The following is a 27503-nucleotide window of genomic DNA, read 5'->3' on the forward strand; positions in this document are numbered from 1 at the left end:
TGAATGTTTGTAAAATCAGCATTCCATGTCAAATCTTTAATTTACATTGAAATCTTTACTGTTCTTACCTATCAAAGAGTCCCTTACCTTGCCAGCACCCTCAGTAAAATTTATAGTGTTTTGCCTGCAGAGAAATTTTAATTCACTAAGGCACATAAGTGAATACATAAATATGGGCTCCATTGATTCTTTTTGGTCTCTACAAGTAAATCAGTTTTATATTAGATGCAAAAAAAAAAGGGAAATCTAAACTGTCAAAGCAAACCCTTAGCTTTTCCGTAATTGTACAGTATTGTTAAAAAGTTATTCTAATTCCAGCACAGTAGTTTTTGGGTGATCAGCTGTGCAGGGGAGTCTTAGGAGGTAAAAAACCACCTTTGAGAATTCTGCCCCACTCCTGCTTCCATCTGTCCCAACACAAGAAGCATGTGGCTGGCAAAAAGTAGCTTCATGAGGCAACCCTATGATCCAGAAAACTTCTTCAGCCAGAAGGGCTGCTTAAAGCCTGGGAAAATTGGAACCCATTTAGAGAAGCTCTTGTGATATCCACCTGTGTGCCCAGCATCACTGTAGAATTATAGTAAATCGGGTAAGTAGTCTTGAGTTGGCATCTAGTCTGTGCTTCTGTCTGGAAGCAGTAGGAGAAACTTGCTCACTGTGTAGAGTTGTAGGGATCCTACTTGCCGAGGATGTCTGTCTTGTTTCACTAATGGAAAAAGGTCCCTTAATTACATCACGTTCCACTAGCAAAATATTAGCGCACAAGCTGCAGTAGAAATATTTTTATGGTCTGTAAACTTGACTGCATCATTGACATCAGTAGAGGAAGAATGTGCAACATCTTGTTGGATAGGCAGCACGTGTGAGACAGAGGGAGAGAAAGGTGATTGGGATGTCACTGTCTTGTTTTGAAGTTAACCACTGCATGATGAAAAGCATTTTACATATAGTTGATATATGGATACACAGATTTTCTGTACCTTCTTATCAAAAATGTTGTCAAGCAACTGTCATTTTGCTGGTTATTATCACATGTAAGAATGTGCAACCCACCCAGCACAGGGCCTCCATCCTCTCCAGCCACTTGGAGCTCAGCTAAGAGTGAATGATCTTCAGTGTTGTATGTGAGTCAATTCACGTGTTTCTGTCTGCAATGTGTAAGTATTGCATTGTGGTCTCTGTAGCAGATGCCCTTGTCTTTATAGGCTGTTGTAGGCTACTAAATGTATTTTTAAAGCAGGCAACTATAAAACTCTTTCATGCAATACCAATATATTTTTGACCTTCTACTAGCTTTGCATAGCTGTCATTTGACTGGCAATATTCACATTAAATTGTTGTATGAAAGCTTTTGCTGTTGGATGAGAATTTGATTACCCAAATGCAACTTCTTCGCTTCATCCAGCTTAAACACTCCTGGAAGTTTTGTCTATTCTAGCAGTGGTCCTGAACTGTTCAGCTGTATGCTTTCTTTTTTCATACTTTTTAACTCAGTGATTCTCAGAGCTACCTACTGAAATACATCAACTAGGTGTACTAGTTAGCTGCAACTGCTACCTGCAGAGCTGTTGCACATGTGGAGTGCTCTCTGTTAAAGGTTTGTTAATATTCACATCTGTGATGGTTGGCTAACTAGCTTTGGGGGATGACTGTGATCCGCTGATTCATTTGCAGATCAGTACCCTAGATGAAATCTCCCCCTCATTTCTAATCTCTGCGCTTGCACTGAGACCTGGTTATGAGCTGAGCTATTTTAATCTCAAGGTTAAAAAGCCTAAAACCCCGTTGGTGGTGCAACATGCTGTGGAGTCACTCCGTCCCAGGGGGATGCTGTGGACCACATCTGGTTCTTCTCTGCCATTGCAGCAGCCTTGCTCTAGGAGTTTGGAGAGCAAGAAAGAAAATTGGTGGACACAATAATCACTCCTCTTTTTCTTGGTATGGGGATCAATGGAAAGTTTTACTTGAAGACAGCTAGCCAAATGAGGTTCTTGTTTCACTTTGGTAGTTAAGCGAGTGTAGTAAAGCTCATTATCACAAGTGGAGTTGATCTGCTTGCCCCACTGATTTCTAAAATAACTATCATCAAACTCTGAGAAAGATGGATTAAATCCCATTGTAGATTACTTAGAGGGCCGACGACCAAGAGAAAAAGAGGCATACAATGCCTGGCTCTGAAAAAATTATCTTGAGAAACCTATGTCTTGCTTCTGATACATACAGAAGCATAATTCCCATGAGAAATATCAGAAAGTTGAAATAATACAAAACCATTTTAAATTGCACATAAAAGTCCCTGAAAATGACAAGTTGACAACTTGAAACAATTTTGAGATCCTTCCTGCCAACTCTTATTTCTCTCCTGCTTCTTCATTTGAAGACAGCTTCTCGCCCACAAGTGTCTTCAAAAGGTTCTTGGCAGATTGAGCATCCCAGAGCACAAAAGTTTTGTCTTTACCATCACTTTGTCTCAGTACAAAATAGCTGCCTTTCACCTCTGGTTTAAGATTAAAAAGGTTTAAAGACTAGCTCAGTATTCCTTGCACATGCAAATCTGCCTTTGAAACACAAGCAGAAACACAAAGTACTGTTTTGGTGCTCTTGTTGAAGTGTGACAACGAGCTGGAGGATATAACGGTTTGAAATTAGCATCCCCAAACTAAGCTGTGGGCGTTCCTCATTATGAGGTGCCTGTAGGAGAAGTAACTGATATGTATATTCATATCCATGTGTATGAGAGACTAAGCAATCCCTGTGTGCTTCTGGCAAACTTCTGCTAGACAAAGGAGTAGCTTTCCAGAAGTCATGTCAAATGAGAAGCTATGACTTGGAGGCTATATGAATTTAAGGACAAAAATCCAAGTCTTTCAAGTTTGATGTTACAAATCTTGGGTTATATTAAAAGTTAAATTCACAAAGAGTGGGGGTATGAAGCATTGCCACATATGCTGCTTTTTAGCACTGTAGGCCTCTCCACACAAATAGTTTTTGCTGCTCCCTTAGTCACTGAGGTTATTTATCTGGGCATTAAATTGATTTCACTTATTTAGCCCAAGGTTGTACACATTATATCTTCCACACCAGTTTTAACATCACAAATAAATTCTTGTACTTAACATATTTAGGAACAACAGCTAATTTACATTCTATACTCACTATAGAGATAGAGAAGTTAGTGGGTTTTTACACTTTTTTTGCAATCCACAAAATAAAAAGGAAGAGGCATTCTCAGAATTGCATATACATTATATTTGCTACTATTCTGATGAAAATATGTAGGTTTTTAAGTAACCTCTGAGAGTATGATTTAGATTCTCAAATCACTGTTGTGCCTCTGGAAACACTGTTCCTATTGATTCTAATAATTGGTTACTGCAAATTATCTTTGCTCTTTCAGATGTGGTGGTCCAGTGGTGTACGCAAGGAGACCTACTTGCAGTAGCAGGGATGGAGAAGCAGTGTCAGCTTGTTGAACTTAGCAATGGCTCCCTGTTGAAAAGCGCACTTGTCAAGTTCTACAATGTGCGCGGGGAACATATCTACACTCTGGAGACACCTGTGCAGGTAGGAGGTATTTTTAAGTCAGTTCTTAATGCTTTGCTGACTTGATTTTTCCACATTGGCTTTTAGGTGTAGACCTGCAATATGAAAAGGATTGCAAAATGTCCTTAGTGAATTGATAAATACAATATATATATAAAAACACTGTAAATAATCATTTGTATTACAGTAGATATTCAAGAGTACATCTGATTCTAAGGCTAGGTATTGTGCGATATGAAATAAGAAACATTGTTTCCTAAAACCATCGGGCAATGAGTGGACAAGATAGAAAAGGGAAATTCAGTTATTTCATAGGTAAATGGGCGAGGACAAAAATCTAGATACCTTGCTTAATGCTGTAGCAGTGCCAAGAACTGGACTAAAATATTCCAAATCCAGTATCAGTACCACAAGGTTATTCTCTCTTTGTTAGTGCTATAATTTTCTAATGTATAATCAGTTGATCTGATGCAATATTTTACCTGTTATGGCATCAGATGGAGAAGGATGAATTAGGCAGTCTTGTCTCCCACTTACTGTACAGATTTTCACTGTAACCTTGGTCATGTTACTTAACAAACAAATGTCAACACGTGTGTTGCTCAGGAGCACAACATGCTTCATAAGTTTCCACTGATATTTCAGAACACAGCTGAACATCATTCTACAGTTTATTTCTTTTTTTTTTTTTTTTTCCTGACTGTTACTTGTGAAATATAATTTATAATAACTTTGAAATCCAGAAGTGGCAAAAATGTTAGATATATTTACTTAATTATGATTAATGATGCTACCATCTATTACTGTTTCCTTTTCAGTACCGTGATCTGAGATGGATACAAAAGGATGACACAGTAAACCAGCTGCTGAGCTTTTGTGTTTACTTACATTTAGCATTAATCTGTGCTTATTAGTACTAGTGCTCTAATTTAGATAGAATTCTTTAGTTCCATAGTGTATAAAATAAAATAATGTTGTCTAAAGCTAACCTGAATATGTGCGGAGATACCTAATGCTGGTTTAGGTATCTAAAAGACTTACCCATGCACACAGTTTTATTGTTGTAAATGTAGCCCTTTAAGCAAAGTAGCACAGCCCTATTCTCAGTGGATCACTTCTGGAGAAAACATATTTATACCAGTGCAGCTCATTCCCAGGCCAGGTTAAAAACAAGCTGTATTCTGTTACTTTAGTTCTAGGATACAGTATGTCCATGTTAGCTGTTGAACTGGTATAACACTTCAGTGTTGAGCTGTGAAATCAAGCTGATGGTTGAGCAGTGGAACGGATGGGGACAGGTTGCTTTAAGATGTACATCTGTACAGGCTCATCTCTTACTGCTCTCTCCCCCAGTGTATTCCCAATAACCTCAAATTCTCTTTTGCTTCAGTGCTTTCATTTCCGCTAGTTCTTCCAACATCCCTTCATTTCATATTTTTCAGCTCTTCTCCTTTCCATTCTATTTATAAGCACATATTGTGGCTGGTGTGAGAGGTAATTATTCTGCCATTAAATGAGTACTCATAGGACAAACTGACAGGTCATACAGAACAGGTAACTGCGCCACAATGCAGTATGTCTCATAGTGAAAATAATTAACCAGAGCTCCTCTGCTTTTCCAGCTGACAATTTTCACTGAAATTTTAGCAGTATTTTATTATCATGGAGATTTCCCTCTCTTTCTCGACTTCTGATGACAGCCTACAGCTTCAGAGGTTACTAAACAAGGATGGAAGTGAAAGATAGGGAGATGGAAACCACCAATTAATATCACAATCACGGACTCTCATTTCCTTAGGAAAACAGGCTAAAAATAACAATCAAACTCACATATTTATGTTAATTTTAAAACTGTGTGCATAAACCTGCCCAAAATTAAAGCCATTCCTCTCATGTTGTTAGTCAATGTTTATTCTCTTTATTTAGTGCACTTAAATTCGTATTTACTGAGCTGCCGGAGGAAGTGAGGGGGTCTTTCAGAAAGACACCTGTATCTGCTCGTGTGGACTTTATGCTACTATGTATTTGAATGCTGGTCTAACAATATTACCACCTAAATAATAGATATGCTAAAACATTGCAAAGTGTTCAGTCTACTAACAGAACCAGATAAAGACTGCTGTTGCAAAAATATTGCTAATAACTGCCCTTATTCTGTACCTCTGTTCCAAAGATGTATACGCAAAGATGACAGTGAGTCAGTGGTCCCAGTGATATGTCTGATGACAAATTCATCAAAGTAAATTCATTAGTTTTCTATAATATGGCAGTCAGCCTCGTAATGGGATTTCATAAAACTCATCACTGGTTATTGAAAACAAATGGAAGAAAAGAATTTCCACATCTCAGACTCTTCTATTTGAACTGTTTCTTCTGAAGCAAGCAAATGTGTGACTGGAAAAGCACATTTATTCCAAATGAGCATTGTTCTGAATATAAAGGTCAAAGAAAGTAAAGCAACAACAAACGTAGAACATAGGGGATTACTGGTGCAAAACTATGTGGTACTCTGTCCCAGTCCTTTGATAAAGCAGATGTCTGAAATTTTTATCAGTAAAATATACTCAGCTATCTCTGTTTCTGCTGTTTGCCTATCCTGTATATCTTGGTAGGGTGTTGCAGGAAACAAGAAATGTTATTGAATTGTTTATAGCAAAAGTCAATCTAAAGCTGATGTGTGATTTATATGCAACTTGGCTGGAATGTTATGTAGCATAAAGTCACTGCAAACCCCAATGTGGAATAGATTAGGGTACTGCAGTTTACTGATCCCGACAATGACTGTTGTCATGGTTCCCTTAAAGGTGTTTTATATGCCACCTTCTCCTCCAGCTTTAATATGTTTTTGACATCCTCCATATCATTTGATGAACTCTCTTAAGCACCTTCAGTGTAGGATTTTACGGTTCATAAACCCAGTTTGCTGACTATAAAACCCTAGGAAGGGAAATTGCACTTGTTTAGAAGTATCCAAATGAACACTGAAAAATAATATTCATAAACAGAATGATAGAGCTAGCATATTGTAACTGTCTCTTGTTCTCTGCACTGGGGCTTCAGCCCTGACATTCTGAAAAAAATGTATTTGCAGAATATAGTGCAATTAACTGAAAAAGCACTGCTAAAATCTGGGCAAATGAAGAACTTCTGCTACACGGAGTCAAACTGCTTTGAACTGTGAAAGAATGATGAAGAAATTCCTGAAGTCCCTTCAGAAAGTCACACCAGACTTTTATATTACCAGAAGCAATTATATCAAAAACAGGTCCATGTTGTGACTCCCAAGAGTCAATACTGATTATTTATCTTATTCAATGAGCATATCTTAAAGGTTGTTGATCAGCGGATAACTATTCAAAATATACTATCAATTTCTGTAAATCTTAGTACTTACTGTTCTCACCCCTGTGTGTAGAAACATCAACCTGATGAACTAAAAATGTGCCCAGTTGTTTTATCTGACAGTTTTTTTCATGGTCCTTCTTTCCCAGCATTTAAAACTGTTATTAAAACTGCAGGCTGCCCTGCTGGTTGTAATTTTTTTTTTTCCTTTATTTTTTTTTTGAAGAATGTTTATGCTATTTGTTAAATCCTCATAACTTTTTCCTGGCAATAATCAGGGATGGGAATAATAGTAATAGGCCTCATTCAACACTGTGTCAGTCTTGCTAAAATTGTTTCCTGGAAATGCCGCAATCGAGTTCTGTCACTTGAGAATTTCTCATCTGATGTGCAAACAGGGTTATTTATTATATCAATGAACCATACCCGCTGTCACAAAATTCACTTCTCAGTGGATACAACTACTTCATGTCTTCCTATTTGGACTTCAAACTCAGGAGTCTCCTGCAGGACCACTTAAAATTCAGCTATCTACTGACTTCACCAAACATGTGAAGTTATTCTGTTTGATGATTCACATTTTTTGCTTATATTTCAGCTTCCTTCTCTGTTTTTTTATGATTTTTCTTTCTTGCGTGTCCCAAAGAGGACCAGGGGAAGAAGATGGTGGATTTAGAAACCCTGATACTGATCTCATCTATGCATTTATAATCCTAGAGTAAATTTACATTAGCTTATGATTTTATACTGCTGTGTAACTGCTGTATGAACAGATTAGACCTAAAGTGCAAAGAAGAAGAAAGATAAGAATGAGGTGAGCTCAGCAAGTTCCAGAATCAGCAGGTGTACAGGCAAAAAGATATGATGCAGAAAAACTGTCGTCACATTTTTCTCAGTGTAGTACTTTTAAACCCTAATCCAGAGTTTTGTACCAAAGGCTAAATCTTTATGGGAGAAGGTCTGGGTAGTCTTCGAGAAGACCCACTTGCTCTAACCATGCTGCAGTCAGCAGGAGCCCTCATGACATTTCATGGACTGCTCCTGTGCTGGAAATGTCCTGGCATCTGAACAGTTAGATTTAAGACAGTGTGCTTCTGCAGAAACCTGATAATTGTGTAAAATCCATTTTACTAAGGCCTGAGAAGGAAGGTGCAATTTTAGGTTAAATTCAGATCAAAAGGACTTTGAGAGAAGAGGCTGCCTTTTATGTTACCCAGCTGAGCTGACCTTGCTTACTTTGTCTTCATCTATTTCACATACAGTGTTCAGGGTTGTTGCTTCTGAATTAACATTGTCTTTCATTTTCTATTGCCTGAAGTTAATCCTATTTAGTTGTCGTTGGATGACACCAAAGTTTCAAAGAGTTTATTTACAGAAATAAAAGAGTTTCAGGATGAAAAACAAAAGCATCAGCTTAGAACTAACCAGCATAACAATTCTTTGGGATATCAATAAAGACCTTCATGTTTTCTGTATAGGCCATAAGAGTATTTCTGACTGCTACACGAATGGGTCATGATCAGGACTGCAAAATACAGCCTTTCTATACTTGGTTAGGAACAGCTTCATTCTGCTAGGATGGAATCTCATAGTTACATTGAAATCTAAACAACAACACCAAAACTCACTGTAGAAACAGGATACAAGAAACACCTGCAAATCAAATAAGAGTTTGCTGAGTTTGCTGCATGAAAAATCATGTAAGGCCATAGCAGTGTAATTTCTGAGCATGTCATAGCCTTTATTGCTTTTATCACCATCAGTTCTCTTGCTAGTTAATATTATTCCCACTGTAAATAAGGGTAACAGAAGAACGAAAATACTAAATTACTTTCCAACAATTATCCTTGAACTCTACAGCAGTGCAGAGATGTGCACACAAAATTCAGAAGAGCCTGGTGGGCACTGTAGCCGTTGCACCTTCTGGTATCTCTGAAAAAAAGCAGGGAGAAAGGCAAAGCATGCATCTCCACAACAGCAAGGTACAGTGAGAGAAAGCAGACAGTGTCCATTAGGGTTTTTACTTGTATGTACCATTCAGTAGATACCATTTCTCCTGAGAAACATCCCAGTCTCTGCTGGACTTTCTGCCTTGGAATACTGTTTTTGTTTATCTCATTACCAGTGGGACTTCCAGTTCTAGTAGTCAAGGAACCAGTGCAAGCATCAGACGAGCCACATAGCTCAGGATTTCTGAGCTGAAGGAATGAAGCAAGGAATAGCTTGAACAGTGTTGTCTTTGACTGAACTGTATACAAGTGATGGCAAGTAGATAAATTGTGTTTCCTCCTGTAAGAGAGACAGATGAATGGCATTGAGTAGACGTATCTGACTTTTAAACCCACTGGAAATAATGGAAATAAATGCATGCTTTATAAGGAACAATACTTTTGCTTCAGACATGGCAGATCAATTGCTTTTCTTCTGCATAGTTTGGAGTTATTAGCTGAAGCCAGCTAATAACTGATTTGCAGTAGTAATTGATTCATATCCATGTCCTTCAAGGGAAAGAGTGGGAAGCCTAGTTATTGAGAAATATTATTGGAGCAGTACATTTAAAGGTCAGGTCAGATCTGGCATTTGGGTGATCTTTTATTTCCCCAGGCCTTTAATCATGAGCTAATTTTCTCTGAACCTCATCATAAGTCCTAGATCTTCCCTGAAAATGAAGTGCTGCTGGATATTAGTCTTGAGGAGTACTGGGGCACTGACCATGCCATAGAAAAAGAAGGCAAGGCCTGCCTGGGGAATCAGTACGCAAAGGCAAACCAGTATTTTACAAGCACCACTTGATGAGACTGAGTATATAAAGGTTAAAAGGTGAGGAATGTGGGCAGACTAAATATGTAAATGGGAGAGTGGAAATGTCATGATTTACAAACAGTTCTTCCCTTGTAGGTATTATATCTTTATCTGTTTAATATTTTTATCTATCACACATAAAGTGGGATTGGGTGCACCCTCAGCAGGTTTGCAGATGACACCAGAAGGAATGGATACCATCCAAAGGGACCTGGGCAAGCTAAATAAGTGGGCATACATAAACCTAATGAGGTTCAGCAAGTCCAAGTGCAAGGTGCTGCACTTGGGTCGGGGCAATCCCAAACATGAGGACAGACTGGGAGAAGAACTCACTGAGAGCAGCCCTGCTGAGAAGGACTTGGGGGTTCTGGTGGACAGAAAGCTCGGCATGACCCAGCAGTGTGTGCTTGCAGCCCAGAAGGGCAACCATATCCTGGGCTGCATCAACAGAGGGTTGGGCAGCAGGTGGAGGGAAGGGATTGTCCCCCTCTACTCTGCCCTGGTGCTGGTGTGCTGCATCCAAGTCTGGGGCCCCCAGCACCAGAAAGATGTGGGGCTGTTGGAGCAGACCCAGAGGAGGGCTACAAAGACAATCAGAGTGCTGGAGCAGCTCTCCTGTGCAGAAAGGCTGAGAGAGCTGGGGATGTTCAGCCTGAAGAAGAGAAGGCTCCAAGAAGACCTCACTGTGGCCTTTCAGTACTTAAATGGGGTTTATAAAAAAAGATGTGGAGGGATTTTTTACATGGACAGTTAATTATAGGAGAAGGGGGAGCAGTTTTAAACTAAAAGAGAGGAGATTTAGATTAGATATTAGGAGGAAATTCTTCACTCATAGGGTGGTGAGGCACTAGCACAGGCTGCCCAGAGAAGCTGTGGATGCCCCATCCCTGGAGGTGCTCAAGGCCAGGCTGGATGGGGCTTTGGGCAACCTGGTCTGGTGGAAATGTCCCTGCCCATGGCATGGGGGTTGAAACTACATGATCTGTAAGGTCCCTTCCAGTCCAGGCCATTCTATGATTCTCTGTGCGTGTGTTTATTTAAACATGCACCCACTCATGCACATATTGTTCACATAAAAATGCATGCACATACATAAAAAATGCCTAATAATGCAGTCATGTGTTCAAAAGTCAGAAGATGGGTGAGTTATGGTTGCCTATTGGGAAATTGAGATGAAATCATACAGTGAGACAATGTCTTTTGGCTTCTGGCTTTCTAACTGTTCCTCAGCTCCACAGTGCTTTATTGCCAAAGGTCCCACGCAGCATTTCAAAGATACTGAAAAAAAATTTTCCTTGGGAGTACGTTTAAGATTGCACAGGTTTTTGCACTGATAATGTCTGCATCTCTGCTCTTCCCTGCATGCTGCATTAACCTGAGAGACGTGGTTTCATTTGCTTCATATAACTGGATGAGAAGAGGGCTATCTTGGTGTATTATATTATGTTATAGTAGCTGAAATGCTAGACTTCATGGTAGGCCTGTTGGTATGGTGTATTGGTTCATGATAGCTGGGATATTAGACTTCATAATCTCTTCTGGCATTAAACTCTATGTAAGCAATAAACGTTTTTGTGCTAAGTCACACATTTGTTTGTTCCCTCACCTCATTTATAGGTAAGCTTTGCTTGATCCAGTGTGACCAGAGGGATGTGGTTTGGTTCCCACAGTAACCATCAGATAGTTCCTAACTATCAGATAGCACTAACTAACAGGCAGATAGTTCTGCCCGTGCTGGAAGTCAGTCCTTGAGGAAATCAGGGCCTGTCTCCTAGTGCCTTCCTCAGGCTGTTGTACACTATAAGTGGCAGGTACCTAACTTTTGTCAGTGCCTTTCCAATCATATTTGTTTTGCAAGCAACATGAACTGTCTCATTACTGCCAAGCAGTAGGAGGGTTGAGCACGCTCTCAAATAATGAAAATACCCATCGGTAGGGACATTTTATGTGATCACTCATCAAATCCGAGGCTCTGTCCCACAAATAATGGTTATGACAAGCTATGTAATAATTATTGATGGTACATGAAGGATTTCTCAATTCTTTTGAAGTTCTCCACTACAAAATGCCTTTGGCAATTACTGTGAAAATCACAATGTTCACATGTTGTTGCTTTCCATTTGCATATCAGTCAGCCTGAAGGTTTCTGCCCCCATAGAACCGTTCGTGGCGTTGTCTCTGAAGCTCTTTATTCCTCCCACTTTAAAACCAATATTTACTTTGAAATTTAAATCTAGGATAAGATGACATAGCAGGGAAGATATTTTTTTCTGAAAAAGTTGTCATCCAGTCCTTAATCTTGATGATAGGCATCAATGTCATTCTGTGCAACTGCATTTTGGTTTATAGCATTCACAGGAAAAAAAAAAAAAAAGTCTTGTGCTTATTTCTCATCTTTAAGCAATTTAAATTTGTAAACTAGATTAGTAACTTCTAACTAGATTAGTAACTTCTAACTCCAAACTAAATTAGTAAATTTTTGGCTAATCCAAACCGTGTATCTGGGTACCATATTACTGGAGAGGAGTAGATAAAGGTTACTATTGATGGTGCCTTGACTTTTATCTTCTACGTAGTTAATTCTTGTTTGCCGCATTATGATATTCCAAAGAGACCCTGACCTTTCAGTAAATACAGTTCATAATTAGCTAAAGAATATATTCACTTAAATTTCTGGATGTCAAGGGTTGTGAAAAGAAGGGAGCCCTTCACAGGAAGGAGTAAACCTTTTGCAGTTCACCGGTTACAGCCCTCTGGACAGTATTCTTCATGGAGTGAGTGTTTCTTCCTCTCACTATATATATATTATACTATATATATATATAGAAAGAGAGAGAGAGAGAGTAGCTGTGGGATTGAGACTCCATAGGATATGTGTATATATGCAAGTAAAGAGTTTTGCAACACAGAAGGCAGGAGATGACATGTGGCTGCAGCTAACCCTCTTGAAGGGCAAAAATAATAGTGGTAGTGCTATAAGAGGTCACAACACACCAGTGCTGTGCGTGAAGAAGATGGTTTTTAGCATGATAGTTTAGAAAACTTCTTATGAGCACAAGTAGCTGTCTGGGAAAGAGCTCAGAGATGTTTGTGGGACAGCTCTACTCATGAGGATTGTCTTGCACCCCGAAGCACAAGTTTGCTCATGTTACGCAATCACACAGAATCACACAATTGTAAGGGTTGGAAGGGACCTCTGGGATCATCGAGCCCAACCCCCCTGCTGAAAACAAGTTCCCATATCTCTTAAGAGCTGGTGTTCATTAGATTATCCAGTCTGTTCAGTTTTTAGTGAGGCTGTTACTTGAGACCTGCAATGAAATCCTGTTTAGTGGTTCTAAATTTGCACACAACTCACTATTATCATGTAAACTCTTCGTATTCCTTCAGCAGAGAATGATGTGCAAAGTTGGGGGTTGAGCTGATTTTTGGTATATGGCTCTGAGTTCTGACACTTTGTCCCAGTCACCTCTATTTCTGTGCTTAATGCCATGGACTTTGACATTTTTCAGTGTGGACAAGCAGGACACAAAAAGGCCATTCTTCATTTTGCCCATGGTGGTCTTTTACAATTCACTTCCTCTGGGAATGGTTCAGAAAAGACATTGTGTGGCAGAAGACTCAGTGCAACACAAGCAAACCATTTGGATTTTGTTCACTAGTCTACTGATTGTCTCTGGGCACGCAGTTTGAATTCAATTTGTAAACTATGAGCCATTACCAGTGGATGAAGATTGATGAGATGACTGAAAAAACAATCTGGATGGGGCCTCAAAAGGATCCTGCTTTTTAACTCTGCGTGACTTTTAAGTCACATGTCCCCATAGTGCCTCCTTTTCCCCATCTGCGTGATGAAATTGATAGACAATTCCTTGTGTGAAGCACTTTAAGTCCTGTGAGTAAAAAGCACGGTATAAGTATCAACCACTGTTATCAATAATTTCAGATGTTCATGTTTTTTCTCACTTATGTGGACAATAATGTGCATGTTTAAGTTTCTGGAAGATGAAAGGGAACATGTTCGGTTCTGAACTTGTATGAACACTTGCTGCACAATTGTTCGGGTGCAAGTAAATGATATTTTCAAGTTATGCCCTCTTCCTTTCCTCTTCATGCAGCGTCCCATCATCTCGATCTGCTGGGGTCACAGGGATTCACGCCTGCTGATGGCTTCTGGACCGGCGTTATACGTTGTCAGAGTAGAGCACAGGGTCTCCAGTCTGCAGCTCCTGTGCCAGCAGACCATCGCTAGCTGTCTGCGGGATGACAAGGATATCAGCAAGCTGACCCTGCCCCCTCGGCTCTGCTCGTACCTCACCACTGCCTTCATACCAACAATCAAGGTGAAAGGAAAGAAGCATGTGTATGTGTGGAAGAGGAATGGGTTGCTTGATTTTCTTCCCCCATGCTGCTCCTAAGTGACAAAGGATAAAATCCTGGCTCCACATAATTATGATAAAAAAGCTTGATTAAGGGTAATTTCTCTCCTCTTCAATGACATCATGGATCAGTGATCAGTGTGGTGCCTACTAAAATCTGAAAAGAGGGCTCACACCCAGATCTGTGCTAAACCTTGTGGATGGCCTTTCCCAAGGGTACAATATGCTGTTGACTCGTGCAGACTACCAAAGAAGCTCATGCCAATGATAGTATCATGTCACAGTTTAGGAGAGATTCACAGTCGCAAAACTGTTGCCTCCCTGCATGTTACATGAGTCCTTAAGACCTGTGGCTGCCCAAGTATCTCTACTGACAATGAGTTCTGCTAACCTTACTGCTCCAGCAGTGCTATGGGAAAATGAAGCAGATATTATGCCTTTTCCTGTACATTAGCAGAGCTGTTTGCAGAGCCATCTGCTCAACCCCATTTTTTCGTATTTTTGCCCTCAGGCACATCTCAGGATTTCAAAACTCTTTATCACAGCCTGTAAACCAGAGCATTAGCTAGTAAATGGCCTACATTCAAATATGTATTTTTGTGTTATGTATTTTTGTGTACGTATTACAGCATTTTATTTGAGTTTCAGGTCCTTGTTAAAACAATATAGATCTAGAATAACCAATTTGAAATCTGTGGAGTTGGCCAAGCTTAAATGAGACCAAATTATGCCTATAATACAATGATTCAACACAGTTCCATTTGTGTACTGCTAATCAGGGCAATTTATGCAACTGTGAAACATTCCACTTGTCAAAGAAGAATAAATACCTTACTGTAACCATGACTCCTTGATCTCCAACGATACAGAGCATTAAGTAGAATAGTGGTAAAGGAGCACACATTACTAGTATTTGTGTCGTAGAGGCTGTATTGTCTTGGACAAAAGCAGTCTAGTTGCTTTAGGACTGAGCTCTTCATGGATTAATACAGCCTACCGGCAAGCGGGGCAAAGTAACCCACCTTGAGCTTTGGGCTCACATTTCTCAACACAGAATGCAAAAAGGCCCTCATCAAATATGGGTTGTGTGCATGGAAATGAATGGGATGATGGAAGAGGTACAAGTTTTTTTTTCCAGAGCTGACAGCATCATAGCATAGTGGCATAGCATGCACCAGTACTAACTAGGAATGGGAACATGAGTGGCTAAGTTCACATGAGGGGACGGCAGGAGGCAAGATACTCTGACTTTGACTTGAACACATTACCCAAGTTAAAACAGAAGTTTGCAATAGAGCTGGGACTTTGATACAAGTTTGTTGTCTAATGCAGTTCTCCAACAAAAAGTCCTACCTTCCTCTTTGATGAAATTAGTTTTAGTTTTGTAGTTTTGAGCTGCTTTTAACCTAACTAAATAGTATACAGCACCTCTGTCTTGCATGTGGGTCTTGCATAACTCACGCCGTAATCTGTACTAATCTGGAGCTGCCAAGTTAGAAGTGGATTCAAATTCAGTTAGTCATGTCAGGATTAAGTAGCCACAGACCAAAAAAAAGGCAATAACCTATAGAAAACTTTCTCTTTCCTTCCTTCATTTAATTAAGCCTCCTATCCCAGACCCAAACAATATGAGAGATTTTGTCAGCTACCCAACAGCTGGCAATGAACGGCTTCACTGCACGATGAAGCGGACAGAAGATGACCCAGAGGTTGGTGGTCCATGTTATACTCTGTACTTAGAATATCTTGGGGGACTGGTGCCCATCCTCAAAGGACGTCGTATCAGCAAGTTGCGGCCGGAGTTTGTCATCATGGATCCTAAAACAGATGGAAAAGCAGGTAAAAGTGAATTGTAGCTCTGTATAAAAAATTATTTAGAAAGACAGACTTTAGATATTAAAATCTCAGGAGTTAAAAAAAAAATCTATATATGCAATATGGAAGTTAGCATCTGATTTTTTTTTTTTGATGGGAAAAAGTTCAAGCTCAAGCTTCTCAAATTATAGCATATAGTCTTCTGTTTTACAAAAGAGAACTTCTTGTATTTTGAATAGAGAAGAATAGATTGCTAATTAGCAGAAAATATTCTTTAGTCTTAATTTTGAAGTCATTTGAATGCGATTCACCCCTCTGAATCATGTGCACTTGAGTTCAGACCATTGGAAACTTGGACTTTATACAAGGCAAGGTGAAGAACAGTTAATTATGTCTGTATAGTTTTATCTTGTCTGCTGCCTGTGGATCAGATTTATGCTTCTGATGACTGATAGTTGTAATTGATACCAGTTTTCTGAAGCAGCACTTATATTTTCTGGGGCCTGTCTTGATAGATGAAATCTATGGAAACAGCTTGATTTCCACTGTGATTGACAGCTGCAACTGCTCTGACTCCAGTGATATCGAACTGAGTGATGACTGGGCAGCAAAAAAGTCTCCCAAAATCAGTCGAGCTAGCAAATCACCCAAACTCCCCAGGTAATCATTGCTTGGATATTTCATCATCTTTTTTTTTTTTTTTGCCAAGTTTTCTTCCTTTTCGTTTTCTTTTTCTTTTTTTTTTCATTTCTTTAAAAAGTGTCTTAACACCTCAGAATGTTAAAAGCAAACTCCTTTGAGGAGCAGTGGGGTCCTCTGCAGTGTGCAGTTCTGCAGTGATTTCAGAGACTGGTGTTGAGGTGGTCTTTGGGGAAAGCTGTGGGGCAGAAAATAATGGGAAACAATAGGCACCACTCTTCCCCAGCAATCTCAAGGAAAAGCTTTATGAACTCTCCAACCACTGCCTTTGCTGTATGTGAACTCTTGCCCCCATGGAATATTTCCTCCTTTAGATAGTCCTTTTTTTTTTTATGCACTCTGTGCTTAGAATCCCCCTTAGGGATATTTTCAAGTTCAAAAATCCACACAACTGATCCTGGCCTAGGTGGCACTGCTGATATGGCAACCTTGCAAGGAAGACTCAGCAAACTTTCTCCTAAACATTGGGTTGACAAGGCTCTGTAACAATATGCAAAACAAATTTCTAAGCTATTTTTTGGTCTGGTTGCTTTCCTGCCAGCTCTTCATATTTATTATGTGTGTAGATAGAATCCCCCACCTGCACAGCCTCACTGATAACCATGATGGTTCTCATAGGCACTGATGTCTGTCTGCCAGCTTCGTGTTGCGGGATTGTGGCACTGACGCCTTCTAGCTGCAGCTTTTCCAAAGGCTTTATAGTATGAGACTGTCCTAGACTGAGGCAAAGGAAATGCATCCCTTTATATGTGACTGTAATGTGTAAAATACCTGAATTTTATTTCAGTAGTCCTTGACAGAAGAGCCACCAATTCCTGCACCTAAAACAGAAATAGTTCAGGGAAAAGAAGAATATTGTTGTCTTGGTTTTCTAAGAGCAGATTTTTCAAATATAACTTCTGTTCTTTATTTTTGCCACCAGTGATCTTTTTCGGTTGCATGATCCCCTTATTCATGGCTCCCTTTGTATAACATGGGCTAGGAGTAACTTTTGGCTTAGAGTGAGAGCACTGATGAAGTTTGTGGAGCCTTGGTTTGCTGTGCTATTGCAGAGATCTGCCAGCTCAAGCATCATGTTGCCATTTCTTGAGGCTTTGCTCAAAGTCTGCAGAGCTGAAATAATTCAGCCTTTTACACCTCTTTATGGATTAGTGGAGGATATATTGCGTCTGGTAAAACTGCTGTAAGCTTCGTTAAATGAATCTGAAGGCATCCGATCTGAGTTACTGCAAATGTGTTGGGCTTTTTATATCTTCAAAATTTGAACCATAACTCTCCATCCTGTAGACTATGCAGTCTTCATTCATCACCTAGAGAACACCATACCAGTTATCTTCATTACCATCTTTATATTCCAAGACTTGGATTTTTTTTACATGCCAGTTGATGATTCTAATTATTGCTTTATATGCAGAATCAATATAGAAGCTCGCAAATCTCCAAAGATGTCACGAGCTGCGCAGGAGATATCAAGATCACCAAGGTTACCGATAAGGAAACCTTCTATTGGTTCACCAAGCCTAACCCGAAGAGAGTTTCCTTTAGAAGACATTACTCAGGTATTGTGTGCATTGTTACCAGACCTGAGCCCAAATGCAGTGCTTTCCAGAGGCGGCAAGCTGTGATAGAGATCCAGTGATCACCAGTAGAATAGTTTCATTTAATTGCAGCTGCTAGATGGAACACCTGTAGAATCCTATTTTCTAAGTCAATGTTGATGGTCTAAAGTACCAATGGAGTATCAAGCATTGTTTGATAAGTCTTTCTCCAATTACTTCTGCCAATGTGAATCCATGTGAGAGATTTTATTCTAGTTGATGTTGTTGGCTGTTTGAAAGTATATGTGAAAGCGTTTCTTACTCAGCTTTTGCAGAGCTGTCCTAATGCCACCGTAGTTCTCTGCTTTGCTAGGATTCTGCAGAGACAGGGAAATGATTGCTCTACAGGGCCAAATGTTCTCTGTTTCATAATTGCTTGGAACAGCTTTAATTGGAAGGAAGGCAAGAAATTGGCATTTTGTGTTCTTTGTGTTGTTCACGTTCTGTGGGTAAATGAAACTTAGCAGCCTGTAAAACTGTCTGGGTTACTCATTTCATTAATACCAATCTGAATTCTTTTAATTTTATTTTCTATTGTTTCAGTTGCTTTTTTTCCATTCTGTCATTTCACTTTTTCCTTCATTCTAAAACGTTCTTGGTCAGTTGCATAGCAGTGGTAGATAAAACCAAAAGTCCTTTGAATAGCACAGGAAAGCAAAGGCGTAAATCCCGTTCTTGATTCTGATGGCATAACTCTTGGACTTTCAAATTTATTAATCTTTTGTAGCTGTAATTTGATTACCACAGAAGCAGTGGTTTGGGAAACTGCTTTGGAAGCTCATTATGAATTCATTTCTGTCTTATTTATTGTGCTGTAAAGTGATTTTTAAGCATAGAACCAAAGGGCAGGCAGCATTTCTTTCTGAAATACAAAATAGATGGACCTTTATTGTGTGGGAGAAGCAAGCATCTGAAAACAGTCTTATTCTCACTAAGCAGCTATCATGTTCTTCTGCACTTCAACAGCTTTAAGTAGCCTATATGATTGTTGGCATAATTTCTGATGATGTTCAGATATCAAAATGAGGCTTCTTAATGACTGGGTATAATAGTTGCTACAAAGACACTTTAGGCTATTCCAATAAAATAAAAGAAGCTGCAGTTGTATTATCACTTGCAATAGCTTTACTGCTCTGCAGGTTTTTATTAGAACTTCATGCAGATTTTATCAGGTGAAAAAGATGTTTTGTTTGTTGTTTTTTTTGCAGCACAACTACCTTGCTCAGGTCACGTCTAACATCTGGGGAACCAAATTTAAAATTGTGGGTTTGGCTGCTTTCCTACCAACGAACCTTGGTGCAGGTAAAAGTAAATTCTTTTGATTTTTTTGCATATCAATGTTTCTAACAAATAACAAATTTATGCTGTCGGATTCATTTCAGGTGATCAGAAATCTTCTTTAACAAAGCTATTTTCTGTGGACAGTAGGAATTATATTTTACAAATTTTACTGTAGCTAAAAGAGATTCAAATCTATAAATACGATAACAAGATGAAGATGTTAGAAGTCTTAGCTGTAATGAACAGATTAATTAATAGTAAAGTTCAGACCTTAACAGGAGGAAATTCTTCACTCAGAGGGTGGTGAGGCACTGGCACAGGTTGCCCAGAGAGGTTGTGGATGCCCCATCCCTGGAGGTGTTCAGGACCAGGTTGGACAGGGACCTGGGCAACTTGATCTAGTGGGTGACATCCCAGCCTATAGCAGGGGCTTGGGACTAGGTGGTCTTCAGGGTCCCTTCCAACCTAAGCTGTTCTATGGTTCTATCATTCTGTGGTAACCCTCAGCAGATTTCCTTTCTGAGACATTTCCCATTTTCCCCGAGTTCATATAAGTCTGTAGAATCCTGTGGTCAAGAGTTCCAAAAGCAGAATGGAAGAAATATTTTTCTTTCCTAAATATAGATGCAAATACAGGATGAAGTAATTTATTATTTCCACAGCTTATTTAACTAAAGAGAGACTGCTTCTGTTTAAGGAGAAATAGCTGAAAGAAACAACCCTTTTTATACTGTTTATGCAAAAATAACATCACATGGTGATTTGGTTATGAGTGGCCCATACATGCAGTTGTTCAAAAATAAATAATATAAAAATAGTCATAACTCTTCTATCTGCTTTGAATTAATTCTCTCTCTTAGCTTTAGATGGTCTTTGTGTGACAGATTTCTTTTTTTTTTTTTATTTCTTGTTATACTTTGTCTCCAGTAATATATAAAACCAGTTTGCTGCATCTTCAGCCCAGGCAGATGACAATATATCTCCCAGAAGTGCGAAAGATTTCAATGGACTACATTAACCTGCCTGTCTTTAATCCAAATGTTTTCAGTGAAGATGAAGATGATTTACCGGGTAAGGAGGAACTGGAGATCTTACAAATTATGGGTTAAGCTAGCTGGAGGACAGATCATTTGTGTCACTAGCTCCCTCTGGTAAATACACAAATCAAAATCTCTTACTCTGATGGAGTCCTGTAGAATAGAATTAGAACAAGGCTAATATGTATTACGGACATGGTTTTTTTTAAAAATACACGGAAAGTATAATCCACATAGAGCTACTAAGTTTCAAGTTCATTGTAACATTAATCATCTTCTGTTTAGCTCACTAAGAATTCTCTGTAGACTGAAGCCTTGCATTTCCCATCTTTGTAGGCCAGAATTATGTTGTGTCAGAAGCCCAGAAGGGTTGTTCTTGTGACCTGATGGCATCAAAGCACCATCTGCTGACCGGAGCCTGGGGAGGTTCCTGACTTACCCAGCCACATTTTGAGATGTGTTAAAAGCCCATTTGGATTTTTATCAGTATTGAGTCTTACAGAGAGGCTAAAATAGTGTATTGTATAATCGATGGGGGATCAGGAAGGAATTTCTAATTTCTCTGAGGTGGAAGGTAGCAGAACATTCAAGTAGTGCAGGCAAGGCTTGGTTGCAGGTGATATGGGTGTGACAGATATGTGTGGGGTGATAAGAGTGTGGACTAGAAGTACTGAAGACCTTCTCCAATAAAACAAAACAAACCACCAAACAAAAAAAACCATGCAAATAAGATGAATACATAATTGCCAAAAAGTTAAATTAATACAATTTCAGGATTCTCACATCGATGAGGGATTCCTGTTTCTCATGTCACAGTTTTTTGGAACTATGGAGTGGCCTTCATGGACAGCCAGCATTCTTTAAGGGGGAAGATGTGTGAGCACTGCAAAGGACTTACAAGCTTGAGATAGAAGCTAATGAAGTAAATAGAAATTCTCACATTATTTTGGACTATCATTTTGACTGCTGAAAGCATTCCAGCTTGTGACTAATCCAAGGATCAGAGTATTTCTCTGAATTTTTAAAGAAATATTCATGTGCTTAAAAGGAAGCCCATTCCCTCATGATTTGAGGCTTGGCTTGTTTAATTTATGTCTACCTGATATGAACCTGTAGGATTTGAAGAAAGAAATAGTTTCTTCAGAAAAATCTGAAAAAAAAGTAATAACATTTTCTAGTATGAAACCTGATTCAAGCATACAGGACATAATAGAAAAATTGAATAAGAAAAAAAAAAAGAAGTTTTTTTTGTCCCTTCATGAAAATTGGATCTGCAATATCATTTCTTTTTATATTATTTAAAGAGCCGAAACAGTATTGTGAATCAAAAGTTTGTAAACACCACAGAAATATGGGGAAAACTGATAGAGTTTTGTTCGAGCTCTTTGAGAAAGGTAATAAAAGAGTCACATTACCCAGTCCTCTATAAGAATCTTTCTCTTCTGGCCACTTTTTTCTTTGAAGTTTCTTCTGAACATTCATTTCTGACTTGACTACTTAAATTTTAAAACCTTTTGGAGATATCCTTTCTTAAAGCACGTATATAACGAAAGAAAGTACCTTATACTAACAGGAAAATATATTGCAGTGTAGATGATGATTACATAACAGATTTAAAACAAGTAAACCACAACAAGAACAATAATAGTAGAAAGCTGCTCTTGGGCAGTGGAATTTATTAGTGAAGTACTCTTGGGACAGGTACTTTTTAATGTAGTCAGTAAAGACTTGGCAAGGCAAACGGACAGCGAATTGATTTAACTTGCAAATTATGCAAACAAATCAATTAAAAACCATTGGAGAAATGAGAAAACATTGGATTTAAACACATTGGGATATTATGCAACACCATCATAAATGAGGTGTTATTTGGATAGGCACTTAATTCCCATGACAGCGACGTTCGGGATTGCTCAAGCCAAGCTAACAATTAAAATTCATGCTCTGGAGGATAAATTGCTAACCTACAGGCATTGGGATGAGTGCATGGCCTGCCAGCCAGGCACAGAATCACACTGCCTCAGGGTCCGTGGAGTTTAGCTGTCAGCCTTCTTCTAAAGGAATAAGCAGAGCTACCGTAAAAGCTAGCCAGCATAGCCACCAACATCTGTACACCTACTATCTTTGGCTGGGGTGACTGATGTTGATAAGAACCTAATGCTATTGAAAATGTAATTATAGAGTATGGGTAGGTGACTAGACTTTTAATTAGAAATTAATGAGGAACTGGGCAGTGGCTGGAGGAGTTCTGCCTAATGGATACCTTGCCTGATTGCATCTTGCAGATCAGAAGTCTTCACAGAATTTCCAGACACATGTGATCATGGATACAACTCACTTATAATTTTCCTTTTTTTTTTTTTTTTTTTTTTTTAAATACAGGAAAACTAATAAGGACTCTGCAACATTCTTAGGTTCTTTTTTGTTTATATATAACTTTGTCTTCTCACTCATTATTATATTAGTTCTTATTTTGACTCCTGCACCTGTACTTGCTTCCAACTTTCTCATTTCCCTGTTGCTCTCCAGCTTTTCAGTGGTAGCTCCTATTGGAATCAGTCTCACCCCTTTTTGCAGAAGGAATTGTGAACTGTTGGAGCAAAGTCCATGCTTTGTGCTTAAAATTGTCAGAACTGCTTCTTGCCGCACTCTCACTTGTTCACCACCATGTATGGGAAACTTTTCATATAGTCGTCTGCTTCTTTTCACATTTATGATTGCAGCCAAACCAAATACTGAAGCTGAAAGTGCCCTGACTATAATAATTACTTCTTGAATCTTTCTGGATTCCCTCTATTTCCTCACATCTTTTCCACAAGAACTTGCTTTCAATAACTTCTATGTGTTTTGTCTGTATTTCATTCCATCATATTCCTCCCTCTGTTTCATTTTCCTTCTTTTATTGTGTTGCTTTGTCATTCACTGTACTCAAGGGATAATAATACTTCCCTTTCGCCAGCTGGTGTCTGTATTCTCCAGTTTGCCTAAGCTCATTGAATTTGGGAACATTTTACTAACAATTTATACAGTGCTTTTAGTGCAAGTTTTCCACTTTCTTATTTTCCTTCACTTTTTTTTTAAAGACAATATTCATCAAACACCTAAGTCAAAGCTGCTAATTGCCATCAGATCAGAGAGTAGGCTTGAGGAGCATCACTGTATCCTCTGCTTAAAGCTTGGTCTCTAGCCTGACTGGCACTAGAGAGTGTCAGCCTGGGCAGGTGGGGACTGCTTTGTGCCCCACCGTCATGTAGCATCAGCCCTAGAGAAAGTCAGGGAGGCACCTTGGGTGATCCTAGTATGAAGGCCAAAGAAAAAAGGGCAGCAGCCGGGGGGGCTGTGAGTGGATGTTCTTTTCTATTGTGTGTTAATGTATTTACTGTCAAAAAACTTGCCTGAAAAGTAATGTGAGTCGTGATTCAGAAAACCTTTTATTCCTTTGATTATGGTAGTTACAACTGGATGATGAGTGAGTGGTAGGGTGGACCCATCAGGTACACTCATTGCTCTGGGAAAGTCCATGGGGATCAGTGCAGGCTGAAGGAAGGCTCTGAAACACCACTGCTAGAAGTTAACTTAAAGCTGATCAACAGCTCTTGTGCAATGAGAGTCAGTGAAGATAGTGAAGATAGTCAGTGAAGATAGGCTCGCTTAATTGCTCCAGCTAATGTCTGATTTCAGAAGCTGATAGCAGCCCATCTAAACAGCAGAGCGCTTAAGCAAGTACAACAGATAAGCAGGCTGTTCAAGCAGTCAAAGGTAAAGCAGAACGACAAGGTGCAAGAGACATGCCATGGTTTTCTTCTCACTAGCTTTAAAAACAATTCTCCTCAGTTGCTGAATTTTGTGTAAACACTGCCGTGAAATTTTTGAGTGCTGCATTTTTTAGCCTCCCACATGCCTTCCACAAAGTGCTGGAGAAAACCAAACGGCGCGTGAGGCATTTCTGGAACATTCCCAGGTTTGGTGCCTGCTGTCCTTGTGCTTGCCTAAGTGCTGTGCTCAGCAAAGGCTGGCAGGGATGAGCGGGATGTGAGCAGCCTCTCCACATGCAAGGAGCCCGTCAGTTGACTGGATGTGTCTTTGTTGCAGTGCCCGGGGCACCCGGAGCCCCCGCCAGCAGCCCGCCCTGCACCGTCAACATCCCCATCGCGCCCATCCACAGCTCGGCCCAGGCCATGTCGCCCACACAGAGCATCGGCTTGGTGCAGTCGCTGCTGGCTAACCAGAACGTGCAGCTGGACGTGCTGGCCAACCCTCCGGCCGAGGCGGGGGGCGAGGGGACGGGACCCTTCCCGGGGCCCCCGGGGCGCTTCCCTGGCCCCGGCCCTGGCCCCGGGGCAATGGCAGCGGTGGCGGCGGCGGCCGGTGGGGAGCTGGGCCGCACCATCCCTGCGCCCCCCACCATCGCCCCACCGCCCCCCGCCATGGCCCTCGCTGACCTCCGGGACCACGGTGACCGCGATCACGAGCCCCCTCCCAAGGCCAAGGCCCCGCGGCCGGGGCCGCAGCTGGTGGAAGGCGACGCCGTCGTCTTCGGGGCCGCCCAGGAGCTGCAGCTGAACAAGATGAACCCCCCGCCACCCTACCCCGGCACCGTCCCTCCCGCTGGGCCCCCACCACCACCACCCGGCCCCCCGCCGCCGCCCCTCGACCTCTGTCTGAAAAAGGGGGAGTTCTCCCTCTACCCGGCCGGGCACTACCAGCCGCCGCTGGGCTACGAGCGGATAACGACATTCGACAGCAGCGGGAACGTGGAGGAGGTGTGCCGGCCTCGCACACGGATGCTCTGCGCCCAGGGCACCTACACCCTGCCGGGGCCCGGCAGCTCCGCCACCCTGCGCATCACCGCCGCCGAGAAGAAGATGCAGCAGCCCTGCACCAGCGCCACCCTCAACCGGCTGACGGTCCCTCGTTACTCCATCCCCAGCGGGGACCCGCCGCCATACCCCGACATCGCCAGCCAGCTGTCGCAGGGCAGGAGCATGGCGCAGAGGCTGGACAGCACTATCATTCATGCCACGCTGCGGAGGAACAGCAGGGAGGCGGCGCTGAAAATGGCCCAGCTGGTGGACGGCCAGAGAGCCACCTTGCAGCTTCCCCCCAAAGCCAAGAGCAGCGTGGTGACGGCGCAGTACCAGCAGAGAGTACCCACCGCCCTGTACACCTGCAGCCAGTGCAGCAGCGGCGGCAGCACCACCAGCGCTGCTGGTATGGGCAGCATGGCTAACGCCAACGCTAGCAACAGCACTTCCAGTATGGGTGGCATGAGACCTGATCTGGGCGCGGGGAGTGGCTCCCAGCACAGCTCTGTCCTCGCTCACTCCGTCAGCACTTCACCCCTGGCCTCCCAGTCCTCCTACAGCCTGCTGAGCCCGCCTGACAGCTCCCGTGACCGGGCGGATTATATCAACTCCGCCTTCACGGAGGATGAGGCCCTTTCTCAGCACTGCCCGGTGGAAAAATCAATACGGCACGTACCCGTGGCCTTGACGGAGGCTGCCATCAGCGTGAAACGGCCACCGCCCTACCAGTGGGACCCTATGATGAGTGAAGAGATATGGGTTCCTCAGGAAAGGACATCGCAGAGCTCAGTGCCCAACCCTCTAAAACCGGCTCCTCTCATCATCGGACAAGCGCAGCATCTGGATATGTCTCGAGTGCCGTTCGTCTCCCCTAAGTCTCCGACCAGTCCCACTGCCACCTTCCAGACGAGTTACGGGGTTGGAGTACCATACCCAGGAAGCTACAGTGCCCCCCCCCTTCAGGGAATGCAGCCCCCCTGCTCCCCCAAAGAAGCTCTGGCCCCCACGCAGTTTGCACAGCAGGAGCCGACCGTCGTGCTTCAGCCAGGTTACCCGCCCAACCTCTCCTACTGCCCTCTGCCGCCCATGTACCCGGGAAGTAGCGCCTGCTCTAGTTTACAGCTGCCACCGATAGCCTTGCACCCGTGGAGCTCCTACAGCGCATGCCCACCCGTGCAGAACCCCCAGGGCACTCTGCCCCCCAAGCCGCTCCTGGTGGTGGAGAAGCCGGTCATGTCTCCCCCGCCAGCGGAGCTTCAGGGCCACGTGGGCACAGAGGTAATGGTGGAGACGGCGGACACCTTCCAGGAGGTGCTCTCCTTGACCGAAAGCCCTGTTCCCCAAAGGACAGACAAATTTGGCAAGAAGAGCCGGAAGCGACTCGATAGTCGCGCTGAGGAAGGGAACGTGCAGGCTATCACCGAGGGCAAGGTCAAAAAGGAGGCGAGGACACTGACTGACTTCAATTCGCTAATATCCAGCCCGAGGCTGGGGAGAGAGAAGAAGAAAGTCAAGAGCCAGAAAGACCAGCTGAAGTCCAAGAAGCTGAACAAGACAAATGAATTTCAGGATAGTTCAGAGAGCGAGCCAGAGCTTTTTATCAGCGGGGACGAACTGATGAACCAGAGTCAGGGCAGCAAAAAGGGTTGGAAGACCAAAAGGAATTTGAGGACAGCCAGTGAGCTGGATGAGTTTAAGTGCCGTAAGGCCAGCGAGAAGGAGGACGGGCGGCTGGGGAGCCAGGGCTTTGTGTATGTGATGGCCAACAAGCAGCCGCTGTGGAACGAGGCAACGCAAGTCTACCAGCTGGACTTCGGAGGGCGGGTGACCCAGGAGTCTGCAAAAAACTTCCAGATTGAGCTGGAAGGACGACAGGTAGGAGGGCGGCAGCAGGCACCGCGGGTGGGTGGGAAGGGGGGAAAGCTGGGCAAGAATACCTCCAGCTCGTGTTAGCTGCTCTTTGAAAAAAACTTTGCTATGCACAGAAAGTAATCCATAAAAGCCAGCAATCAGACGTCTAGGTCCAGAGCTAAGGGCAAAGTTCAGCTGTAAAGTAAATTTACCAAGTATGTTTTGAATTACTCCAGTCAGACATAGGAGCAAAGGCCTCCTTTAATCTGACTAGCTTTTACTTCCGAAGGTAAGTGTTTTTTGTAATAAAGTGCAAGGGGAAAATGCAACACATTTACCCAGCTGTAGTTG

At 41.7% G+C, this 27503-nt stretch overlaps 1 protein-coding gene across 2 annotated transcripts in view; it reads left to right on the top strand.

The window, feature by feature from the left end:
- The window catches only part of TULP4 (TUB like protein 4), a 147016-nt gene that overhangs the window by 117545 nt on the left and 1968 nt on the right, over positions 1 to 27503 (top strand). For both annotated transcript variants that reach the window (XM_032184291.1, XM_032184292.1), the window contains exons 7-14: positions 3398 to 3564; positions 13806 to 14030; positions 15671 to 15905; positions 16397 to 16541; positions 17995 to 18139; positions 19387 to 19480; positions 20387 to 20530; positions 24589 to 27176. In XM_032184291.1, the coding sequence (XP_032040182.1) occupies positions 3398 to 3564; positions 13806 to 14030; positions 15671 to 15905; positions 16397 to 16541; positions 17995 to 18139; positions 19387 to 19480; positions 20387 to 20530; positions 24589 to 27176 (3743 nt within the window). The remainder of the gene's footprint in view (positions 1 to 3397; positions 3565 to 13805; positions 14031 to 15670; positions 15906 to 16396; positions 16542 to 17994; positions 18140 to 19386; positions 19481 to 20386; positions 20531 to 24588; positions 27177 to 27503) is intronic.

This window comes from Aythya fuligula, chromosome 3 (genome assembly GCF_009819795.1).
Source record: "Aythya fuligula isolate bAytFul2 chromosome 3, bAytFul2.pri, whole genome shotgun sequence".
NCBI classification, from domain to species: domain Eukaryota; kingdom Metazoa; phylum Chordata; class Aves; order Anseriformes; family Anatidae; genus Aythya; species Aythya fuligula.